Source organism: Semicossyphus pulcher, unplaced genomic scaffold (assembly GCF_022749685.1).
Source record: "Semicossyphus pulcher isolate SPU_LCO1_2020_fin unplaced genomic scaffold, fSemPul1.0.p SCAF_27, whole genome shotgun sequence".
NCBI classification, from domain to species: Eukaryota; Metazoa; Chordata; class Actinopteri; order Labriformes; family Labridae; genus Semicossyphus; species Semicossyphus pulcher.
This window is the reverse complement of record NW_027211701.1, coordinates 5387709-5410572: the sequence shown is the minus strand read 5'-3', so window position 1 is coordinate 5410572 and position 22864 is coordinate 5387709. Positions and strand designations below refer to the sequence as shown.

General features: G+C 41.2%; 1 protein-coding gene across 1 annotated transcript in view; it reads left to right on the top strand.

Moving 5' to 3' along the window:
- The window catches only part of rptor (regulatory associated protein of MTOR, complex 1), a 201080-nt gene that overhangs the window by 43649 nt on the left and 134567 nt on the right, over positions 1-22864 (top strand). The window contains exons 5-6 of the mRNA XM_069676908.1: positions 19020-19178; positions 21453-21599. Of these exons, the coding sequence (XP_069533009.1) occupies positions 19020-19178; positions 21453-21599 (306 nt within the window). The remainder of the gene's footprint in view (positions 1-19019; positions 19179-21452; positions 21600-22864) is intronic.

The following is a 22864-nucleotide window of genomic DNA, read 5'->3' as shown; positions in this document are numbered from 1 at the left end:
TGAAGAATCCTGATGCAGCTCTGTTCGAACACAAAATCTCATCTTAAAATTATATTGTAAATGTCATTGTGTCAATATACTGTAGCTCAATTTTAAGTCGTCTTTAAGCGAGACACTGAGCGAGTAGTAACAAAATAACAGGAGACTGTCGGCTAATGAGCTTTTTGTTATCTAATATGGTTCTGCCTCTTCTTCGTCTCCCTCCTTCTCTCCTCTACCACCGCTTAGATGCATCAGGTCATCCTCAAGACTATCAGCTTTCTCCTTCAGGATGTTGGAAGCAGAGGATGATGTATATTCCCTCTCCCAGTCACTCCCTCAACCCTTTCATTTTCCTCTCCTTGTAGTTTGCTGTTATCTTTCTCTACTTTCTCTTGCTTCCCTTTCGCCATTCATAGTATTCCTTTCTATCTGCGAAGTTCTGTATGCCCAGAGTACACACGCACGCACGCACGCACGCACGCACGCACGCACGCACGCACGCACGCACGCACGCACGCACGCATGCACGCGCACGCACGCACACACGCACGCACGCACACACGCACGCACACACACACACACAATCTGTCTTAGTGAAACAGGAATAGATGAGAAAGAAGGAAGTCGACCCCTCTTTCTAGATGAATAGTGCTGTTGATCCAAGCAAAGCCTGCCATCACTTGTATCCATTAAGATCAGACACAGCTCCGACTTGCGCAACAAGTTTAATATTTTATCACCTAAGAAGATTATTTGGCAGGCAGCTCGCCAAGGTTTGTTTTTTGTATCTGCTATAAATGTTTAGTACTGAGAATGTTTTCTAGGTTTTTTCTAAACAAGGCGAACTGGAAGTCATGAATGATCGCAACACCGGATTGAGGTTCAATATATCGTAGCTATCAGTCTATTGATTTATTCTATTGCATTTAACCAGTCATTAAACACAGCCATAATCCACACACTGCCAACAGGCTCATAGACGTATTTCTAAGAATGGACAGATTTTAACCTTCCGTTAATTGTTCCACACTGTGGAAATAACCGTTAAATAACCAATACAAATTATAAATGAATAAATTATAATGATGTACTTATGAAGTACTGATTGCAAGACAACTACTGCAGCAGTGGAACTCATTGCTCACACATTCGCCAGCCTGGAACAGGCACGGTAGTTCTGTGTGCCCTTCCTGGCTTGCAGGTATAAAGCCAGCTAGGATTTTGGGGAACTTATACCTCTTACGAGTAATGTTTCTTTGAAGAGCAGTTGATACCCTGGCAGAGCGAGTTTACATAAAAGTGTGTGGCACAATACAGCTACTATATCGAAGATCCTCACTGTAAAGATGCTTTGCTTTGGAAAAGGTTGTGTTTCAGAGTTTCAGAGAAGGCCTCGTCGTCTGTGAAGGTTCCAGGTCATACAGGTCATGGTCATTCTAAGCTTAATCCAAAAGGCAACTGGACTTGGTCGAAGTACTTAGAAGTACTTCAAGTAAACAATATCATACACATACACATAACGTGTGCATCAAGTGATATTAGCATCATCTTTCCTGGAGATGCCACATACGTTTTCCGACCAGATTTCTTATAAGTGCATCATAACAACCCTGCAGATAGGAAACGGAACATTTCATCCTGAGTGATGTCAGAAATATCCTGTGAATGCTTTTAGGCTTACCTCCTGTTTTCCTTTCCTAACATAACACAGTGCCAATCCAATAAAGCCTTCTTGAGCCGCTTGCTCAATGTCATTATGTTTAATGCAATGAATGGAGCCTCATGTGCTACCATTACTCCTCTCAATGGAGAGAGATGCTCTCTTACTCATTGCTGAAACACCGCAGCTATATCCAAAAAGCCTATTAGATTTGATGATGTGGGAGCTATTTTTAGGTTCAAATGACTCCCTGAATTTTCCAGGAATGAGGCAGGAGGGCAGAAAATAACCTCCAACGTCCATTCCCCATTGCTCGTAGACCCGGGGAGGAAGAAGGGGTGTACTTGTTCCCAAAGGCAAACACACACAAACACACATGCTGGAAGGAGGTCATTTCCATGCATGCTCAGTGGGCTTTAATACCTCCAGGGCTGGAGTCACAACAGTGAACACACAGCTAGCTCATTAATCTCAGCAACAAGGGCTCGCCTGACTTCCACATGCCTAAATGTATCCCGTTTACACACACACACACACACACACACACACACACACACACAAAGGCGTTACTACACATCTCTAATATAACACTCACTGATCACGTGCAGAAAGGATTCATTCTCTCTCCTCGTAATGTCAATGTGTGTAATGTTTGTTAAAGGCAATCTAACATGCTCAAAGATTCAATGTTGCTTTGCTTGTGATCGGAATGAAAAAATCTGGCGGTGAACGTAATTATTTTAATTATGAAGGAATGGCAATAATACAATAGTATAAGTTTGACATTCAAAAGCACAGTGTGACCCTTAAGAGAGTTTGTTTTTGAATTAGTAGAAGGTATTAAGATAACATATAGAACTTTATTAATTATGAAGGAAATTCTGCTGTCAGATTGCTCCAACATTACAGTACAAATAAGAGTAATACAAAAAACAAATCAAATATAAATAAAATATTATATATATTAGGTATGTATGGGCATTTGATTTCTCAAAATAATGGTTATTTGTAAAAGAAAAAAAAAATAATAATAATAATACTCAATCATTACACCTAATAGCAAATCACAGGACACATTCTGACCATTATTAACCCATTTATTACAAAAGTAAATAATGGCCATGACATTTTCCACATACACTTCCTGACAGCAACGTTTAAAGGTAAAAAAATTATATAAATTTTTGGCATAAAAATATGAATTTTTGGCATAATGGCTGTTCATTTTGAGATTTAATCCAATTTCACGTCTGAATTATTGTCTCTCAACCTGACCAACAGTCTGATATCTGACAGATATAATCAGTTCTCAGAACTTAAATTAGTCACATGTGCAGCATGAGCATGCAGTGTGTGCGCGTGCTGCTGTGGCTCCGCAGTGCACGCTTAGTTCTCTCATGTCGTTTCCAGAGTCATGTGACAGGGGCTGGCTAAATGTGTCGGGGCTGATTTGGCGCATACAGTCCGAAAAACAGAATGAAGTGATGCAGCCACCCACATTTTCTTTCTATATAATATTATCGATACTTGATACAAAATGAGTAACTTATATCTGAGTATCGATACTACAGAATCGATCCAACCATTCCTAATAAGAGGATAAAAAAACACAAACATACTTTTGTACTCCAACAGAGGCATTGATTCATTATCAGGTGAACTTGAATGTAGGCAAACAGATCCTGAAAAAAACAGCTTATTGGCCAAAGTCCCCAGGTCCTTGTCCTCAGGTCATGATGGATGCTGAGATGTTGACACTTCTAGTGAAAGTGCCAATGAAGAGACCGGGGAGCCACATGTGCACACAGAGAACGGCAGAGAACATAAAAGCACCTGATGAGTAAAGAAAACAGACGCAATGAAAATATAAGTTACTGCACACAAGCACGGCACACGTGGACTCACACTTACGCACAGAGGTGATCTGTTACATCCAGCTCTGGTGCAGATATAGATCCATTGATCCAGTTATAAATATGTCTCATGAAAGCTCTTGGCGCTCCTGCTGAGTTATTATAAGACACTAATGTGGTCGATAGGGACTGGGAAATGAGGAGAGAGAGACGCTCTGCTGTGCGTTGTTGCTGTCCTCTGCGTCTGCTGATTTGTGTGTACGTGTACATTTATGAATGAGTGTGTGTGTAGGTCAGTCACAGAAACCTAACCCTACTCCAGATGACCCCTGGGATTGAGAAAGACATCTTTTACTGGAGCAGGGACCTGACAAATATCCTCTGTGTGCCTCAAATGACTTCAGTATATGCTTGTGTGTTTGTGTTTGTAATGTCCGGCTGGATCCCAGCTGCTGTGTACAGAATAAGCAGCTACTTCTGTTGGGACATGGATTGATTACATCCTATCCAGAGCTCTGTTTGTGTCACGTTCCTCTCATCGCCCCACTGCTCCACATTTTAAAATGAACCCTGAAACTGAAATCCTGCTCTCGGCTTTCTCCTCACTTACTTTCTCCTGGGCTGGAATATTTGTATTTTCCTCAGGGTTTACAGCTGCAACTAGTGTTTATTTTTAATATTGATTTATCTGGAAAGTCATTTGTCATGTTGATAGATAGTCTTTCAGTCTAAAATACCCATCACTTTTTGTCAAAGCGCTGGGATGATTTCTTTAGAATATCTTGCTTTTTCTCACAAACAGCTCAAAACCCCCAAAATATTCACTTTACGAAGATGGAAAAACCCAAAGAAATAGAAATATTGTCTCTAACTCCTTCTAACATTGGGGGAAAAAGATTGCCAATATTTGGCAATTGTTTTTTGAATAACTAACTTCAATAAAAATATGCTGATCTGCAAAATACTTAATGGTGACTGCTTCTGTTTTTTAACTAATCAATTGACTAATCATTTAACCTAATCTGACATTGTGCAAACACAGATTTTTAAGCTTCTGGACTTGACTTAGGTCAAGAAAATACTTGGAAAACACAATGTCAGAGCAAAATATTAAAATAAGCGGGAGCTGCTTAAATTAGTTCCATAAGGCATGAGAACAGGACAGTGTCACAGGTTTATAGTGCCGCGTCCTAAAAGGCCCCCATGGAATCATCAGTCTTTGTCCAGGAGACCCTAAGTGACTTTTTGTCAATCAGGTCTTTAAATCCCTTTTGTTTTTTAGCAGCGTCACTGTTAACAGCGTAATGCTGTAGCAACAACAAACTGAGTCTCAAAATAACCCTTCTGTGTTCAACATATAAGTCTGTGTTTCTTGGAGTAAAATTATCCGCACGTCTCCTTCTCTTTAAAACAGCAGATGACAGCCAGACCTTTACGGAGTACAGAAAAAGCTGATACATTTGCATCTTGCTGGTAAAACATGCAACTTGATTTTTGTGTGGCACTGAACTGATTAAAAAAAAAGAGAGAATACATAAAGCTTTGTATCGAACAGGCAATTTATCAGACTTCACACAGCTTCATCTGGAGACACAAAAGGCTTACGACCTGTGAATGGATATTGATGTGTAAAATATGGGCAGATCCCCTTTCATCTCATGTTTGCTTTATTTTAAATTTCATCTTCTTAAACGATGACAAAAAATCAAGACAAGTATTTTGGCAGCATTTGAATAGGAACACACTGTTGTTGACAGATTGTTGTTTCTTTACTTGGTTGTTAAAGAGGCTTTAAGCCGGATTCTTAATGTCTCACAGCACTAATGACTGTAATACGTCTGTGTGGGTTTGTTTGGGCTCTGATCAATATTAATAACTCATTTCTCTACCTGGTGCTGCTATTACTGCGGTGACGTGGCTGTGAACAGAAATCCAGCGTCACGCAGACAAATGGTATCCGAACAATAAAAAGATATGACTCATTTGTTTTATTTTTGTTTTCACATCTTTTTCATTGTGACATTTTAACTTTTCTCTTTTTAATGAATCATTACTCAAACTGCCTTCTTTGTAAAAGATTATTCTTTGTTCTGACGCAGGATGAGCCCAGCTCCAGTCATGTTTTAAGACATATAAAATGCTCGGTTACACATAATGATATGCATAGCGTCACCCCGTCCATTAACGTTAGGTTTGTAGCGTCTCAAACCTGCCAATCTGAAAACGTGTTGTTCAGCCTGTCCTTGGTACACTGCAGTTTAAAAGCAGACAGGCCCAGCCTGATGTTGTCCCTGATATGTCTTTTAGCACATGAAGAACACCACATGGAGATGTTTACACGGTTAAACTCTTGATTTTCACTGGAGAGGGTCTTTAAAACTTTAATATTACCTTAATATACTATGAGAAAGAATGCTTTGCTTACAGCGTTACGACAGTTCAGCCCTTGAGTGTATCTGGGTAAAAAAAACCTTGCAGATGTTGAGGTCAGGTACCAGGGAGTATGGGAAAAGATTGATTTGTTCCAAAACTCATTGGAATCTGAAAGCCTTCTTTAGTAGATATCTAAAAACGTATTCAACAAATACACCACCTGAATAAAAGCACGTTGACACAGAATCACAACGTCACGAAGAGTCACAGACAGCAGCAGTAGCTCAGCTCTGTCTCCAGGCTAATGGCTTGTGCCACTCCTGCCCGCTCCAATCTCTCCTCAATCACTAACTGGTGTGACTCTCCCTGCGGGTGGCTGGAAATGAGGGCAGCAGTTGATTAGAGCCGAGGAGAGCGCTGTTACAGGCAGCTGGCTGCTCGGGTTAAGAATAGCTGCTTGAATGCTTCTGTAGGATCACAGGTCGCTGTGCCTCTCAGGTGCTTTCTGTGTGACAAAGGAAACATTCGATTTTTTGCCTTGTTGGACTGTTTCACTGATAAATAGTTAAACTGCACATAATCTAAAGTTTCACAGAAGTGTTAGAAGCATGTATATTTTAGCTCTTGCGATCACCCTGTCCTCATGTGTTGTGCTAAAGGACGCTTGAAATCTTTGTCACTATAGAAGGAAATAAGCCTCTAATGGATTTTAAAAGAGTCTTTACCACTTAAGATGTGTTCAAACCAAAAGTGAAGCACTAGGCAACGTGTGAACTCATCATTTGTGTATGTGCAGGGTTGAATTTGGAATCCGGTGAGAAATTCAACTTAGTGAACTGCACTTGTACACGACTGTCACATTCACCCTTTCACACACAGTCCCGCTTGGCAAAGGCTACCATGCCAATCTCTAATCTTTCGTGCCCAAGGTAGACTGCCCTATGTAGATCGAACCGCCAACCTTCCGATTGAGAGACGACCAACTCTACCACTGAGCCACAGCCGCCCCTAGGGACGCTGTGTCAGGAAAATCAGTGGTGAGATTTTATTGAGGTCCTGAGGTTTCATCAGAAACGAAGGATCTAAACTTCATTCAAGAATAACCAGTTTGTAAGTTCTCTGTTTGTTTAGTCCTGCATACAGAGCTGACTTAGCATACATTTTTCCTTTTTACATCTCAACGTCATCATGTACTTATTTTGGCATCCTGTGATGTTTTTATTGCAATTAAATCACAGAAAGATGTGTGTATTTTGGGATCATACTGCTGTAGTAAACCAGATTGCAGCGCTCATGCTAATTAGAGTGAAACTGCCAATCACCAGAGAGCTGAAACGGAACGCTGGTAGCTGGTGTCCGTTAAATAGATCCCAGCAGATATTGCTAATTGTTTTTGTATGTTTGAGGATTGATTTAATTACATCATCTCATGTCAGTCTCTTCTGCTGCACTGTGTTAATGACAACCAGAGCCAGCAGCTGTTCATATGGGTGTGCTGAACCCCTGGCATTCATAAAACTGTAGTCAATATTCATTTGCAGAAATTCAGTTCAACTTTGAGCTACATTTGAATCTCCACAAAGCTATTGTTGTGTTTTTAATCTAATGTGCGAGAGCCAAAACGACAGACAGTGAGTCGTGGTTCAAAGACACTGTGAGTGTTATTCTAAATGGTTTGTTCAGAGCTCCTCAGGTTTCAGTTTTCATCAGCATCTGCCTCCACATAAAGTCAGTGTATTACACAGACAAAGACACAAACAACACAAAGACTTCTAAGAGCTGCTCGGAACTCGGCTTTTAATTGGATTGGTGCTTTAGAGGTCTCTGTGCTCCTTATGTATCACACACATGTACACTGCATACACACAAACAAGCACACATCACATGTTCACAGAGATTCTCATCTAATACAGCCTATTAAAGGTTCCAGAATCTGATCGTGAATCACCGAGTTACAAATGCTAATAACAAACTGTTTGAGTGTCCTTTGTTCTGTGATGTTTAACAGTTTTGGAGTCTCAAATGACTCTGACATAAGAGAAGAAAGTGTTCTTTGGTGAATACCTGAACATTTAAAGGGATAGTTCGGTTTGTTTGAAGTGGGGTTGTATGAGATACTTATCATAAGTAAGTGTACTACATACAGTGGATGCCGGACAGCATGGCCCCTGTATTGAGAAACCAGCAGGAGTGTCGGCACGGAAGATAGGCTGTATGCCACTGCAGCAGCAATTTATCCACATATAAGGACGTGTCACCTACAAATCAGGAGTGGTATCAATTTCTATGCTATATTTGAATATTTCATCGCTTTTCACTTTTCAGTTAGAAAGCCTCTTTATTTGGCGCTACTTTGTGTGGGCCGCAACACATACGTGTTACTACACCTGCAGCGTACGGTGTCGGATCAGCGGTTTGTAGAAGAGATAACAAACTAAGGTAAATACAATATTATAAAAACGACAAAGTGCCGTTCAGGGTTGGGACCAGAGGACATTGTTTTCCTTCATACCGTGAAGTGTTTTATACTGTATGTCAGCTGTTTGTGTCAGAAAGTGCTGAAATCAAACTTCATTGAGAGTGGCTAGCTGCGCTAAATGTAAACATTCATACTCCACAGTTATACGTCTGCACTGATCATTTTTCTGAAGAGGATTATGCAATACCAACGCTGAATGATCCAGCTGGACTCTTACGAGAGAGCAATACTGTACCTAACCATCAGGAAAGCTAGAGCCAAATGAAACAACTCACCAAACAACCACAGAAGTTCTCCCCTGTCTCTCTGTCGGCCTCCTCTGTGTTCTCTGGTTCATAAAAGTCTTCTCTCGTCTCCACCATGAAGAGCAAGAAACAGTCCAGCTGGATCATTTGCCGTTAGTTTTGCGTAATCCTCTTCAGAAAAATGATCGATGCAGATGTATAACTGTCTCAGTGTTGCGCCTGGAGTGTGGATGTTTACATTTAGCACAGCTAGCCACCGCTATCTAACACCATTGTAACTCAACAGCGTAAAACACGTCACGGCATGAAGGAAAACAATATCCTCTAGTCCCCACTGTGAGTGGCACAAATGGTCCTCATCATCTAGACACACAGTTTGTAATGATACAGCACAATTTTATAATTTATTATAATTGTATTATAATTATTCCACAGACCCCCAGGCTATGGTTCGTGGGCCCCCAGGGCCCATTTTACCTGTGTCTAAATGAAACTATTGTTACTTTTGTGTAACTTCATCCTAAACCATAAGTTGTGGTGAATTAGTAAAATCGATTGATCGCCCGGCTTTCGTAATATGTACTGGTGGAAAGTAGGGCTGAACTATTTCGAAAAATATTATTGAAAATCTAACAGTCTGTACTGCAGCACAATATTTATATTAAAATGGTGTTTTCACACACATTTCACCTTGAACAAACATTGTGCCTCCTGAGATTTGCAACAGCTCATATTTCGATTTTGATAACATTTTGATTAATTGTTCGGCCCTAGAAAGCAACCAATCCCCACCTGATCCCGATCTGGAAAGTATCCAAAGCATCCACGAGTTAAGGAGCATGAGGGAAATGAATAAAGCTATGATTGGATGTGTACACAAAATGCCAGTAGATGAAAGGGAAGTCTGAGTAATAAAAGGTTTCAGGAAGTGAGGTCTGTTGCTGTCAGAAGAGAGAAAGCCTCATTGATTTCCCGGCTCAGCTTCTGCACAGATGTAAAAGTCTGAGCAGTGAGGATGATGGTGGAGGACGGATGTGTTTGAAGCAGTTTTCAAAAAGTCGAATGAAACAGTTGGTTAACTTGTGTTTAGCACTTTGCCTTTGAAATACTTTTCTTGTTAAATGTACATTCCACTAACACTTAGTACATTTGGCCCTTCTGCCAGTTACATAAGCCATGTCACTTAGTCAGCTGCAGCAGCAGTGCTCTGACTCCTGCTGCTCTCTTCCAGCGTCGTCTTAAACACAAGATCAGATGATGAAGAACTGAAATCGGTGTTACTGTTTCATCAGGTTGGAACACATAATGCCCTCACAAACTTTAAGTGGTTTTTTGGTGATTATTTTACTTTATCTAGGTGGCATTTTTGACTACAGCTCCTCAAATGTGCAGTCATCCACACCTCTGACGCTGTAGTTATGGGCCTGAGAAGTGGCAGCATGGGTAACGTAGTCTCGACAGGAGGTGTGAAGGAGGGAGACGTGTCATCTCTCCCTCTGCTCCGTGCGACCTGCTGTGAACTGACTCAGCCCGGACTCCCTGGCCCCAGCAGGGCTGCTGTCACTGGGGAAAAGACTACCAATGTGTGGGTCTGCTCACCAGAGCGCTCACTGCTGTTCGACAAACTGGCTCACTTTCTCAGCTAAATTTGAATTAGTACACTTTATGGATCCCTGTTGGGAAATGTTCCTTTTGCTTGTATCTTTTCCAGTTGAGATCTCATGACTGGCTGCAGGTCAGTGTAGGGTTTCAAGTCAGACCTCTCCCAGAAATGTCCCCAATCAGTAGGACTAAAGCCAGAGATATACTTGCTTTTAGCAAGCGTAATTGTTATTCTGTTCAGACCCTTTTAGCAGGGCCTCGGGCGCTACAAAGCTAGTTGGCACTATATTTAGCTCACTAGCTAACTAAGGTCCTTTATCTGGTTAAATTATATTTTTTGGGGGGGGGGTGTTTTGCCTTTATCGTATAGGACAGCTGAAGAGAGACAGGAAATGTGGGGAGTAGAGAGTGGGGGATGACGTGCACCAAATGGATCGGCAGACCGGGAATTGTACCTGCGATCAGTGCGTCGAGGACTACAGCCTCTATACATGCGGCGCCTGCTCTACAAACTGAGCTAAACCAGCGCCCTGGTCAAATTGTATAGCTGAGAAAAAACAATAATGATGTAACTTGAAACACTTGGAGAGTAGCGAGGTTGGAAATGTTCAGACGACAGCTGATCTTCTGGGAAACTTGCATCTTTCCGGTGAAAACCTATGTAGGTTTATACGGGAGTTTAGTGTGACCTTGAGCTAAAAACGAATGATTGTATAGTCATTGCTTTTTATTGAAGAGCCAAAATAGATTAAACTGATACATTCTGAGTCTGATACAGCCCTAGTTGTAATTTTCCCTTTTGTAGTCTTGCTATCAAAAATCTTTACTTATTAATTTTCACAAATTAAATTGAACAATGTTGCAAAAACATCCTTCTCTCCATTAATCCTTGTTTATCAAACTCATTTTCATAAGCACGTCATTGACTAGTGGTAGAGGAGCTTCAAGGACATGAAAACACGGGGATCATTGACGCAGCTTTAAAGGCATCATTAATTCAAATGTGGCTGATGCAAGTTTAAAGAACCCCCCAATATTTAATAAATCCACTAAATCCACTCTCCGGACCTCCCTGAGAGTGAGGTAAGAATGAGCAGGAGAGGTGTTATGAAAGTGACTGTTCAGGTGCCATTATTATACACCGTTATTAGCTGCCTCATACCGCCTTGACCTAGACTACACTGACTCACAGTGTCATCATTGACGTCATGCTTTTCACAGTGACACTCTGCAGCTGTGCGTGACAGAGACCTGCTTAACCCTCTTCTGTGCCATGTGGTACAGAAGTGGCCTTTTCAAAATTCCAAGCACCCTGAAGGAGACATTTTTCGAGATGGTCCACAGCTGAGTCTACCGAGCTGTGTGCTTCTGTGTTTGTGGCTGTCTCTGTGCTGTTTAAGGTGTTTCATTGAATTTGTTGAAATCTGTCTGTAACCTAACTTTCTTCTGACAAGACCAGAAGACAGTGTCCAATTGGTTTGAAGTGACTATTGGCTCCTTGGGAAAGTAATGTTTCTTTTAGTGTTTTTGGGAATCTAATGATTTGATTTTTGTTTTCACAGTTTTATATATAATTGAGTCTCTTCTAAGTAAATTCTATTTTGAATAAATAGAAAGAGTGCGCTGCTCCTGGCTCTTACTATACTGATATGCATTCCAGTATTGCATAAAATATGTAGAATATTTTATACTATTTTTTGGCTATTGCTGACACTGTTACTGATATATACACACATTATTTCCAGTGTATTGCATGTACGGATGCACCGATACCACTTTTTTAGTACTTACATTTGGGTACTTGCCGATACCGTGTACTGATATGAATACTTAATGATATCATTATATGACATAATGACTTAAAAACATGTTTAATTTTCATCAGATGTCCTTCCCTTTCTGACTGTAACAAAGTAAATAGACATAATGATACAACTGCAACTGTTGGTGACATTTTAATACTCAACTTTACTTCTCCGTCTACCTGCTTAACTAACAAGAGTCTAACATCAAGCTGTAAAGTGGTATTCGGGTGTGGTACTCCTCATAGTGTTACGAGTACGAGTACTTAAGCTCCAATACCGCCCGATACCCGATACTGGTATCGGTATCGGTGCATTGCAGGGACCATCACATCTCGCTTGTACATTTCCAAAGGTGCATACTGCAACCCTCTGTATCAGACTGTAGTGAATTACATTAGAAGAATATATTTAATGTTTAAAGCTTTTTTGGTCGATACCGATGAAATTAAGTGCATTCTTTTAATTTGCAGTTAAGCTGTCAGGTCTGTCTGACCTAAGAGGAAAATACAGAGAAAAGAGTTTAAGGGCATTCTTTTAAAAATAAAGCTCATTAATGGAAACATGTTACAGTTTTCTGCCTGTTCAAGAATAATTAAACGACTTGCTTACATTACAGATAAAGGATTTTTTAAATAGAAACAGAAGTTGTTGTGTTGTGCTGTTAGTAAAGGTCTGTGTCCAGCGGTGGAGAACTGCCTCTCTGTTGCAACTCCAGGAAACCCCTTGTTATCCACAGCCACATGCAGACATAGGTCTGCTGAAATGAAACACTTCTGTGGACCTTGTTTGGTCGTGCTGGAGTGCAGTGCTCGGCTTTGCTTATGTGAGAATGACAATCATAGTTTTTAGTTTTTCATTTGCTTTCTGTTTCTTTGGTTTCCTTCACATCAAAACAAGCCCAGTGTTACTTCTTGTGTTGATTGGTGCTCGAGAGGACAGGGGTTGACTTTACTCATTTCCTCTCTGAGACAACAAGTGGCTGCTGCTGTCACTGTCACAGCCAAGGTAACATGTCCTTTAAAGGTTTCATACCCTTTAACTTTAAAAGATTTCACACGGGTCAATATAGGCATGCATTCCATTAAGTTGTATCCCTTGTTAATACACTGCATACTTCAAGATTATTAAAGCATTCACTTTCATGAATGTTGATTTATAATGTTGATGAATGTTTTTGGTAGGTGTTTCTTTTGAAGTAGAAGCTCTTAATGGAAGAGTAATGTACTTACACAGGCTGACTTTAAATCTAAAAATAATAAGAGCCCAATCACGATTGTGAATTTAAATGTTTCTTGACTTTCTTACTTGCGTCTAGTTGTTTGCCGTCACCTCAGACATCGCCTTTTTTTGTTGTCTAAAATGTGTCCTGATGTGTGTGACAGCCCGCGTGGCTCCTGCTGCACCTTACAGCTCAACAGTCGGTGTTTTAATTGCATCCTGACTGCTTACGGTACTTTGAAAAGGTCGCCTGTTCTCAGGAAGTGACATGTTGATGAATGGCAACGGAGCCAGCACAGAACACACCTTTAGAACAGAGTTTGTTTCCTGTGGCCTTGATGGATGTAATGGAGGTGTTTTTTTATAGAGGTGCTGCGAGGTAAAGTGGAGGCAGGCAGACAGCTGCAGTTTGTACCAACCTCTGCAGAGAGTCGGCCCCCACAGGAGGCTGGAGCTCCCCCTTCAGGTCGTGGTGGTTAATGTTAGGAGATCAAGTCAAGATCTACACACACACACACACACATACACACACATACACATCAAAAATAAAGAAACACACATACTGAAGGCTCCTTCTCCCACAAAATTGAGGTTGCGTGTTCTCCTGTGTGCCCTCCTCATAAGTATGAATCTGTCTTAATCTCTCTATGCCACTTGAATCTAATAAACCAGACTGTCATGAATGTAAATGATCAGCTTAGCTAAAGCTTCTAAATACGATTGGGAATCATTTGCAGCTACGCGCAGGTGAGAGTAAACACTTGTCCCACCTGCCTCTCTTTCCTTATCTCATTCAGCGCTCTCCTGTCAGAGTTACACCTCCCTTCCCACAACCCGCCTCCCTTACAGTACCAGCTCTGATTTCAGATAGATACCTCCATCACTGCAGGATCCACACTAACACCATTATGCCATTCAGATAGCACTTGATATCATCAGGATGAGCGCTGCGTCTCTCGGCATTCAGACACTCTTATCAGATTATACTCAAATCAAATCAGCGTCGCAGCTCTGCTATCTCACTCTGCAGTTAAAACTCATCCAGATACAGGAAGCTGAAATGTGGCATCTTTGATGAAGGATGTGTGAGTGGTGAACAATTAGAAAGGGATCATTTTATTCCACAGTTCAGGACTACAAATTGTGATAAAGAATTAGGATTAGAGCACCTAGAATCATTTAAAAGGCCAGTTCGCCGATTTTCAAGCTCAGTCCTATCATGCTATCATGGGGAGCTAATGCCATTATGGTGGGAAAAAAATGCAATTTCGCTCTGTGCCTTTGGAGGGCGCTATCCGGATCTCCAATGGGCTCTGTAAAACCTCCGCCAGACTACGTAAAACGCGTCTTGTGGCGGAGGCCAGGGACCTGGCTAAAATACACTTCCTCAATCTAGGACGCCCGTCTGTGATGTCATGTCTCGTTCAAAACCGTCAGGTTTGAAATGTAGACTGCAGAACTGAAGATGTTTTAGACGATCCATCAGTATATTCTTGTCGTGTTTGGGATTACCGCTCTGAGCCATTGCCTGCAGCGAAAACGGTAGTATTTCACTCCAGCATCTCTCGCTGGGTCGTTCCTTTCAGAGGGAGGGGCGCAATGCATGCTGGGTGTTGTAGGAATGTAGAATGGGTGAAACCACAAGCTGTTTGTACAACATTCTCCACAGCTATGGCCAAATTTAAATAGTATTGTTTTCTATCCATTACAGAGAACACCAGCTTTGACTGACAGTGGCTTTTTCCAGGGGAGAATTACTCCCTTAAATGATAATATAATATGATGTTTCAATTATTTAAATTTTAGGATAATCTCTCTGTACGGCTCCTTTGTAGAGTAATTCATACAATAAACATCTACAATATGGGTGAGAAGTGTTGTAATATGAATTTAACACATTGACTTTACACAGAAAAAACAACTCTTAAAATCATGTTTGGTTTTGCTAAATAATAGAATTTGGTAAGTTCTTAAATACAAGCCAGTATTAAATAATAGTAAGGCCAAAACTACAGAAGTGTTTATCTGTTTATCTCAGATTTATCTCCATCACCCCGTCCTGGCATTTAAAGGACAAATCTGGTCCATGCACCCTTGATCTGTACCGATGTTCTGCAGAGATGATTTTGTTATTTGACGTGTTAACAGATCCAGTCTTGAACCTCCAGCACAGCTCTAAGACTCAAATAATCTCATGCAAGTTTTATTTTTAGGATTTAAAATCTGGATGATAACGTCAGCGCTTTCTCAGCAGGAACACAAACACCAAAGAGTGATGAGTCTACAAGGAGAAGGAGCTGCTATTTGTTTTTCATCAGGTTGTCTTGTTCGTCATGGATTTAGCTGTTTTGGTTTTATTTCTGAAATATTATGTTATTTTTTTATCCTTGAACTCAGTCAGTGACGTACGGTTGAATAGAGACATGGTAGATTGATGTTAAATTTGAAGGAAAATGTGTTTGTTATTTGATACAGTGATATTTGAGAAAATGAACAACATCAATAAGATAGAAAGGGATCTTAAACAGGTTTTATTGTGACACGTCAGGGAGTGTTAGGTGTCACTTTCTTCAATCAAAATAAATGAACTTTAAGCAGCAGAGTCGTGAGTATGACGCCTGCTGTACTGATGGAGTTTTTGCTGTAAACACGCACATTATCTTTGAAGGACCTGTCACTTATTTGAGCCTGTTTCATATAAAAGCCTGCTTCTTTCTCTATTTGAGGTAAATAATGAGGGGGTGGTGCAGGGGTTAGCGCTGTCACCTCACAGGTTCCTGGTTTGAATCCTGGATCAGACGTAGTGGGCCTTTCTATGTGGAGTTTGCATGTTCTCCTCGTGCAAGCGTGGGTTCCCTCTGGTTACTCCAGCTTCCTCCCACAGTCCAAAGACATGCTCGTTAGGTTCAATGCTGACTCTTAATTTGCCCGTAGGTGTGAGTGTTACAGTAGCACGAATGGTTGGTGGTGGTAAATGGTCTGCCTCTATAGCCCTTTTTACATTGCAATTCTGCCACAGCGCCGTAACGAAGCTCTGTCGTTATGTTGCCTTTGCCATTATACATTGAAGCGTGCAATGCCGGCGTAAAGCCGCCCCCAGTGTGTGATTTCACACAGCGTTCTGGCATTGGTTTCGCCTCTGTTAAGCCTCTGTCATTGCCTCCAATGCTGGCTCAGAGGTGGAACGACTTCTCCCCACCATTCGGCCTCTGTGCATTTTACATAGAAGACAGGGCGCAAAAGTGGCGTAATAATCCCGAGTTGAACTGGCAGTGTAAAAGGCTTGTGTGTCAGCCCTGTAATTGAGTGATTAAGTCCGTCTCAAAGTTGAAGTGAAAATATGGTAAAAGGACTGTACTTATATGGCACTTTTCTAGTCTTGCCACTCAAAGCTGCTTTTACACTCAATGCCCATTCACCCATTCACACACTCATTCACATATTGATGGCAAAGGCCTAAGTGCCAATGTCCAATCAGATCACTGCATTCATACCCGATGGCTGTGCCACCGGGAGCAATTTGGGGTTCAGTGTCTTGCAGGACATGTAAATGTAGCAGTCAGGGATTGAACCCCCAACCTTCTGATTGAGCCACAGCCGCTCCATTGTGGCTTCTCCTTTGATTCAAAGCCATTTGACAGGAGGGAGGCTGATGGTAAAAGGCATGTTAGTTATGTAACCGAAGGGCTTTGGCGAGTGCGATAGTGATTCAGACCAGTCTAACTGGGTGCTTTTCTGTTGCATAACTAGTTGACACCTCTGTGTCCCTTCCATCCACACAAACACTTAATGCAATGATCTGAAGGAGCACAAACAAACAGTGTCCTCCGTCTCCTGTAAAGTTTCTCGAAGAGCCCTTCCACTCTGTACAGACTCACGGGTACAGGCACGAGTATCACGCTGACTTCACTCTTATAAAATCACTCAGACTGCTGAAGTGTGATCTAAACTACGCAGCAGGTGGCCGAGAAAACAAGTTGCCCGCAGTAAAACAACAGTAGCACCACCTCGCACTCGGCGTTCTGTGTTTTTGAGTTTGTTTATGTGTAAAATATGTGCTTCTGCGTATAACTATGCTCAAATAGACTGCTGTGCCTGATTTGTAAAAACAATGTTATACAAGAGGTTTTACCGAACTGAAAAATGTTACCCTTTCTACTATCAACAGCTTGTTTAAAGTTCACACTCTGAAGTGTAAAACCTTGTATGAGCTTCCTTATTTACCCACAAATAACCTTTTTGTAGCATTTGTCTGTGTGTCTGCAAAAGAAGACCATTTGTTCATTATGCTGTCACCCTGTGGTTTGACGAGTTGAGTTTTTCAGCCTTTAGTCTTCATTGTTCAGAGTGTGAAAGAGCTTTTTAAACGTTCAACATCTTTCAAAGAACAATATCTTTGTTTGAGTTAATCAATATTGTATCATTGCAAACAAAATGTCTCTAACTGTCTGCCAGCTTCTTTGTTGCTGCACTGAGTCAGATCTTTATTTTTTGGGATGCCCAAAACAATGAGAATATCTCCCCCTGCATGAAGTTTCTCACTTTTTAAAGCAGACATTTTTAATTTGACTTTTTCTTTGTTTTACAACTTTGGTTTTCAATTTGGCTCTCAGGGTATTGAGTTTTAAACCAAAACACCCGATTTGCAATTTTCATTCACTTTATTCCCTAAATGTTATCTGCTCTATAGCAGGTGTTTATGGGCTGTACAACATGCTTCACTTGCTTGGCTGGGTATGTCTGCTGGTATAGATTAGTTGTGCTGCTGTTGGATCTTGTTGCCCCCTTGAAGCAAATGTTTGGACAGTGGATTGCCCAAGCTTGAACGCTGAAAAACCAAACCACATCCATCGAGTAGCCTCGTAGTAAACAAGCCCCTCACAATGATTGGTGCTTGTGCATGCTGCCATAAAGATATTTTACCTCTAAGTGTTAAGGAAAGTGTTGGCGGTTCGGTGCTTTATTTCACTAAGTTGGCAGTAAAAAAAATAAAATTGATAAATCTGATTGAGTTGATCAGTTTATCACCCAGCTCATTAATTAGTGTTGTAGAAGTTTTTGACACATTTTGTGTCCTCTTTTGTCAGTACATCTTCACTTTGAGAGGCTGTTCTGTTCACAAACGATTGCTCTCTCCTGTATTTTTTGGTAGTCCGTGAATTTTCCAGTTTTTTGAACAAGAAAAGCATCTTTTTCGCCTCTCAGCTGCATGCAGGTCAGCCTGACATGTCGAGCTGTTTCCATCACTTTAATGACAATTAACATCAGACTGTACCTTTCAACTTGAAAATATAAAAATAATTTGACATGTCAAACATAAAAATCCAATCTGTTTTCTCTATAGTTTAGAGTTCTGGTGAAAGTATGAGCCTTGGCCGTGTTTCATTGTACTCAGAGAAAATGTGTTCTCCTGATTGCCAGCCATAGAAATGTGCGTATTGAAAGTAAACATCACTGTGAGTCTTGTTTATTTAAGTCACTGTTGGATGACCCTGACTGTGTGCTGTCAGCTCCTCGCTCATATAAGGCCTTGTGATGCACATTACAACAAGAAATAGGAAAAGACGTCCTACTTAGTTTCTTGTGGATCTGTGTCTGTGTTCTTAAATGCTGTTATCGCACCCTGTCGTATTTTTTGTTGGATGTTACATTTATTTAAACAATGACAATACCAGCGGGTAATGCAGCATAACATGATGAACAGCTTTTTAATGCTTGGTCTTCTCTTAACATCCCTTACAATTTACAGGCATAATAAAGGGTGAATGTGTAAATGTATTGTGTGATGTTTCTGTTTTTCAGGCGCGTTACAAACAGAGTCTGGACCCCACAGTGGACGAGGTGAAGAAGCTGTGCACGTCGCTGAGACGCAACGCCAAAGAGGAGCGAGTCCTCTTCCACTACAACGGCCATGGGGTGCCACGGCCCACAGTCAATGGAGAGATCTGGGTCTTCAACAAGGTACCATACCAATAAAGAAGACATATGTTTACATTTTCACACACAGTAGTTATGGACTTCCATTGATTATCTTTTGTAAGATGTCACAGGGTGTGTTTATGCATCAAAAAGCAATTATAATGCGATCAGGGAAATAATCTCAGTATTCTCTGAGGGGAAAAGGCAACAACAATCCAGACTCCTATACGCGGGCTGCTACAAATACATCAATGACAAACACTGAAAGAACGAGACAGTTATAATGAGTGTAGAGTAGTGCTGCCCCTTTTCCAAAAATCAAGTTTGAACGAATTCAACGTGATGTGGCATTCATGTTCAAATTATGTCGTACACTAATCTCTATTTACAGATTCTACATCTGTAGGCAGGGCCGAGGGTTTCCAGGACGACAAGTGTTGTGGTTTCCGTTTGTACTACGCTTGTAGTCCGGCTCCCATCAGCGGTCATCTGATGATGATTTACCTTTAAACAGACATCTGCATGCTAACAGCTAACAATCCATTCTAGATCTATAATTCAACTTGAGATTAATTCCCTGTATCACGAAAGCAGCTTCTTTTTTACTTGTTACTAATCTGCATTATGGTGTTGAAATTTCTGCAAAGGTAAGACCCGTTAATTAAAGTCAATCACAAGAAAAACGGTTTCTTTTTCTGGAAACGGAAGTCGTTTATCACCAGCTGCTGGCTAAATGCCCCGACATGTTCACAGTTGTACCCAGAGGCTATATCGTCATCAGGCTATAGCAGATGTGATCCGAAATTATATCAAACACTAACATCCCCCCCGATACTTTTTTGCCAAAAACAACAACTACATATTGGGTACAAAGTGATACATATGGTGCTTCTGAAGTGCGTTGGTGTTGAGATGATCAGTGCTGTTGCATGGTCTTATATTAAGTGTAGCTCTGTTTTGGGAAGAGCTAAGTGAGTAGGAGTGGGATGAGAGAGAACGGAATTGTGTTACGTTTAGTGTCATGAACCAGAGCAGCAAGGAGCAGAGTAAAGAGTGATCGGTAGCTGTATAAAAAAAAGGAAGTAATGTACAGTTTAGGCTGTTTGTGCACAATAAAGCCTACGACTCCTCAATACTCAAGCCGAGCTCCCGTGTGATGCTTGCTGCATGGTATTAAAGTGAGCTAAGCTAGCTACAGCTTCAGCCCTGGAGCAGAACAATAAGTCTCCCCTGTGCTTTCTGACTACGGCCGGGACGTCAAAGCAGAAAAGGTTAACAACGACTTGGCTTACTAGTTTCCTCCTTTGGTTTGTGGCAGGCAGTGTGTTATTGCCATCTGAGTACTAGGCACACTACTTTAAACATTTTTTGGAAATATAAATACTACAATATTTGGCCTTATGATAATTTACATGGTTAATTTGTATAAAAATGTAATCCCCATGCAGTTTTCTTGATTGGGGAAATCTTGAAAATAGAGAATATAAATATGTTTTTACCAGGCTGTAAACTTAATTCTTAATTCTGCTGTAAAATGTAGCCATTTTCATCTTGATCTTTATGGGGATTGACTCCCTTGCAGAGCAGCCTCAAGTGGACCTGGAAGGAACTGCAGTTTTTGATGCTTAATCTTTCTCTCCTGGAGGTCGTCACTTGCTCAACAGCCAAACATTAAAGTGTTCCTCATAGCCTACCTGCATGCAGTGATATTAGCATCACTGGTCCACTGCAGAGACTGAGTGACTTGCAAATTGCACATAAAATCTTCAGTTGTTCATCTCCTTGTCCTATAAGTAAGCACCCACTCTCAATGATGCACCGCTGCTGTCTCGGCTTAGCTGTTTCCTCCATGTCTCCAGTACACCCTCGGGCCTTATGTCCTCTTCTCCTCCTCTTCTCTCCTTCCTTTTCCTCCACATTTTCCTCCTCATACTTACACCTTTTCCCGTAAAATAAAACTGCTGTGTCACCAGCAGCTGATAGGAGATGAGTGTGCATTTGTTGTTGAAATAATGCTGGGGAAAGGGTGTGGAACCAAATAGCCCAATAAGTATAGGATTTAACAGCTTTCATAGCACTGAAGTTATTAGATTTCTAACTCATTGTCTCTTTCTGTGTTCCCGTCAACCTCATTTTTCTGTCTCTCTCCATTTCCTCTATTCAACTGTTTCTATTCCCCGCTCCTCAGACTCTTTATCAAAGAGATGACGAGCCGGAGTAAATAATTAAACATAAATCTATGGAAGTGAGTTATCAGGAACAGCATGATGCACAGTTCCTCTTATTCCCTCTCATCTCTCTGTTTTTCTCTTGCAGAACTACACCCAGTACATCCCGCTGTCCATCTACGACCTGCAGACGTGGATGGGGAGCCCGTCCATCTTTGTCTACGACTGCTCCAACGCTGGAATTATCGTCAAATCGTTTAAACAGTTCGCCCTGCAGAGAGAGCAGGAGCTGGAGGTGGGGCATCTGCACAGACAAACACGCATGTAAACACACAGTTGGCGTGCAGCACACAGGGTGAAATTATCCCTCGTAATTATGACCTATTAGTGGCTAAGTGGGGGACATTTCAAACTCAGTGGAATTAAACTTTAGTAACTCCTAGGTTTTATTAAGCGTGGGCAAGAAGAGAGTGTAGATGTTTTAAGTGTATTTCCTTTCTTCTGATTTCCTTGGATATAAAATGCAGATCAAATAAGCAGAGTGTTTTTCATGCCGTTTTGCACAGGCAGCCAACTCCATCCAAATGTTTACCACTGTGTGGGAGACTTTTTCCCAAGTCTTTTAATGTTATTATGTATGAAAGATACAGACAAATATTGGGGGGCGATTCATTTATTGTTATTCATCAGTTTGTTACTTAAGCCCTTTTCACACATGCTTTTGGGGGGGTATTGCAGCGAGCAGTATGTCACCCTTTTTAAAGAAAGTTATATTGTAATTACATTATAACTGTGCTTCATTGTTCTCCACCATATGTTAGTGTTTGTTCACAAAACTACCTTAATCTTCTCCCCACACACCTTCACCTGCTGTAACTGTACACAGCAGCTCTGCATCTCTCTCCCTACATGTATCTGCTCTGTTGACGTTCATCGTGACCTGCACGTTTAACAAGGTTCCCCAAATAACACAACTCGCGTTTAGTATTTTTTCACTCATTTTGACGGCAGCAGGTGAGCCGCGTGAACTAGGCTCGTCGTTAAAGACGATGGTGTCGAAATGATCCAACCCGACTAGTGAGACAGACACTACGGCTAGGGCGGCTGTGGCTCAGTGCTAGAGTCGGTCTTCTTTCAATTGGAAGGTTGGAGGTTCGATCCCCAGCTCCCTCAGGCTACATGTGGAAGTGTCCTTCGGCAAGGCACTGAACCCCAAATTGCTCCCGGTGGCATAGCCACCATGAATGTGATAACTGATTGACAGTTTACACTTTACGTAGCAGCCTCTGCCATCAGTGTATGAATGTGTGTGTGAATGGGTGAATGTGATATGTAGTGTAAAAGCAGCTTTAAGTGGTCGCAAAGACTAGAAAAGTGCTATAAGTACAGTCCATTTACCATTTACTACACACAACAGAATTAAGAACTTCTATATTTGACAGAAGACGTCACATCTCAAATCAATGCATTCACAAGAGGGATGCACCAGCGGACGTCTGTGTGTGAGAGACGAGGCGCAAGTGTGCTGTTTCCAGAGTGTCCATTAAGTTAATAGGTCGT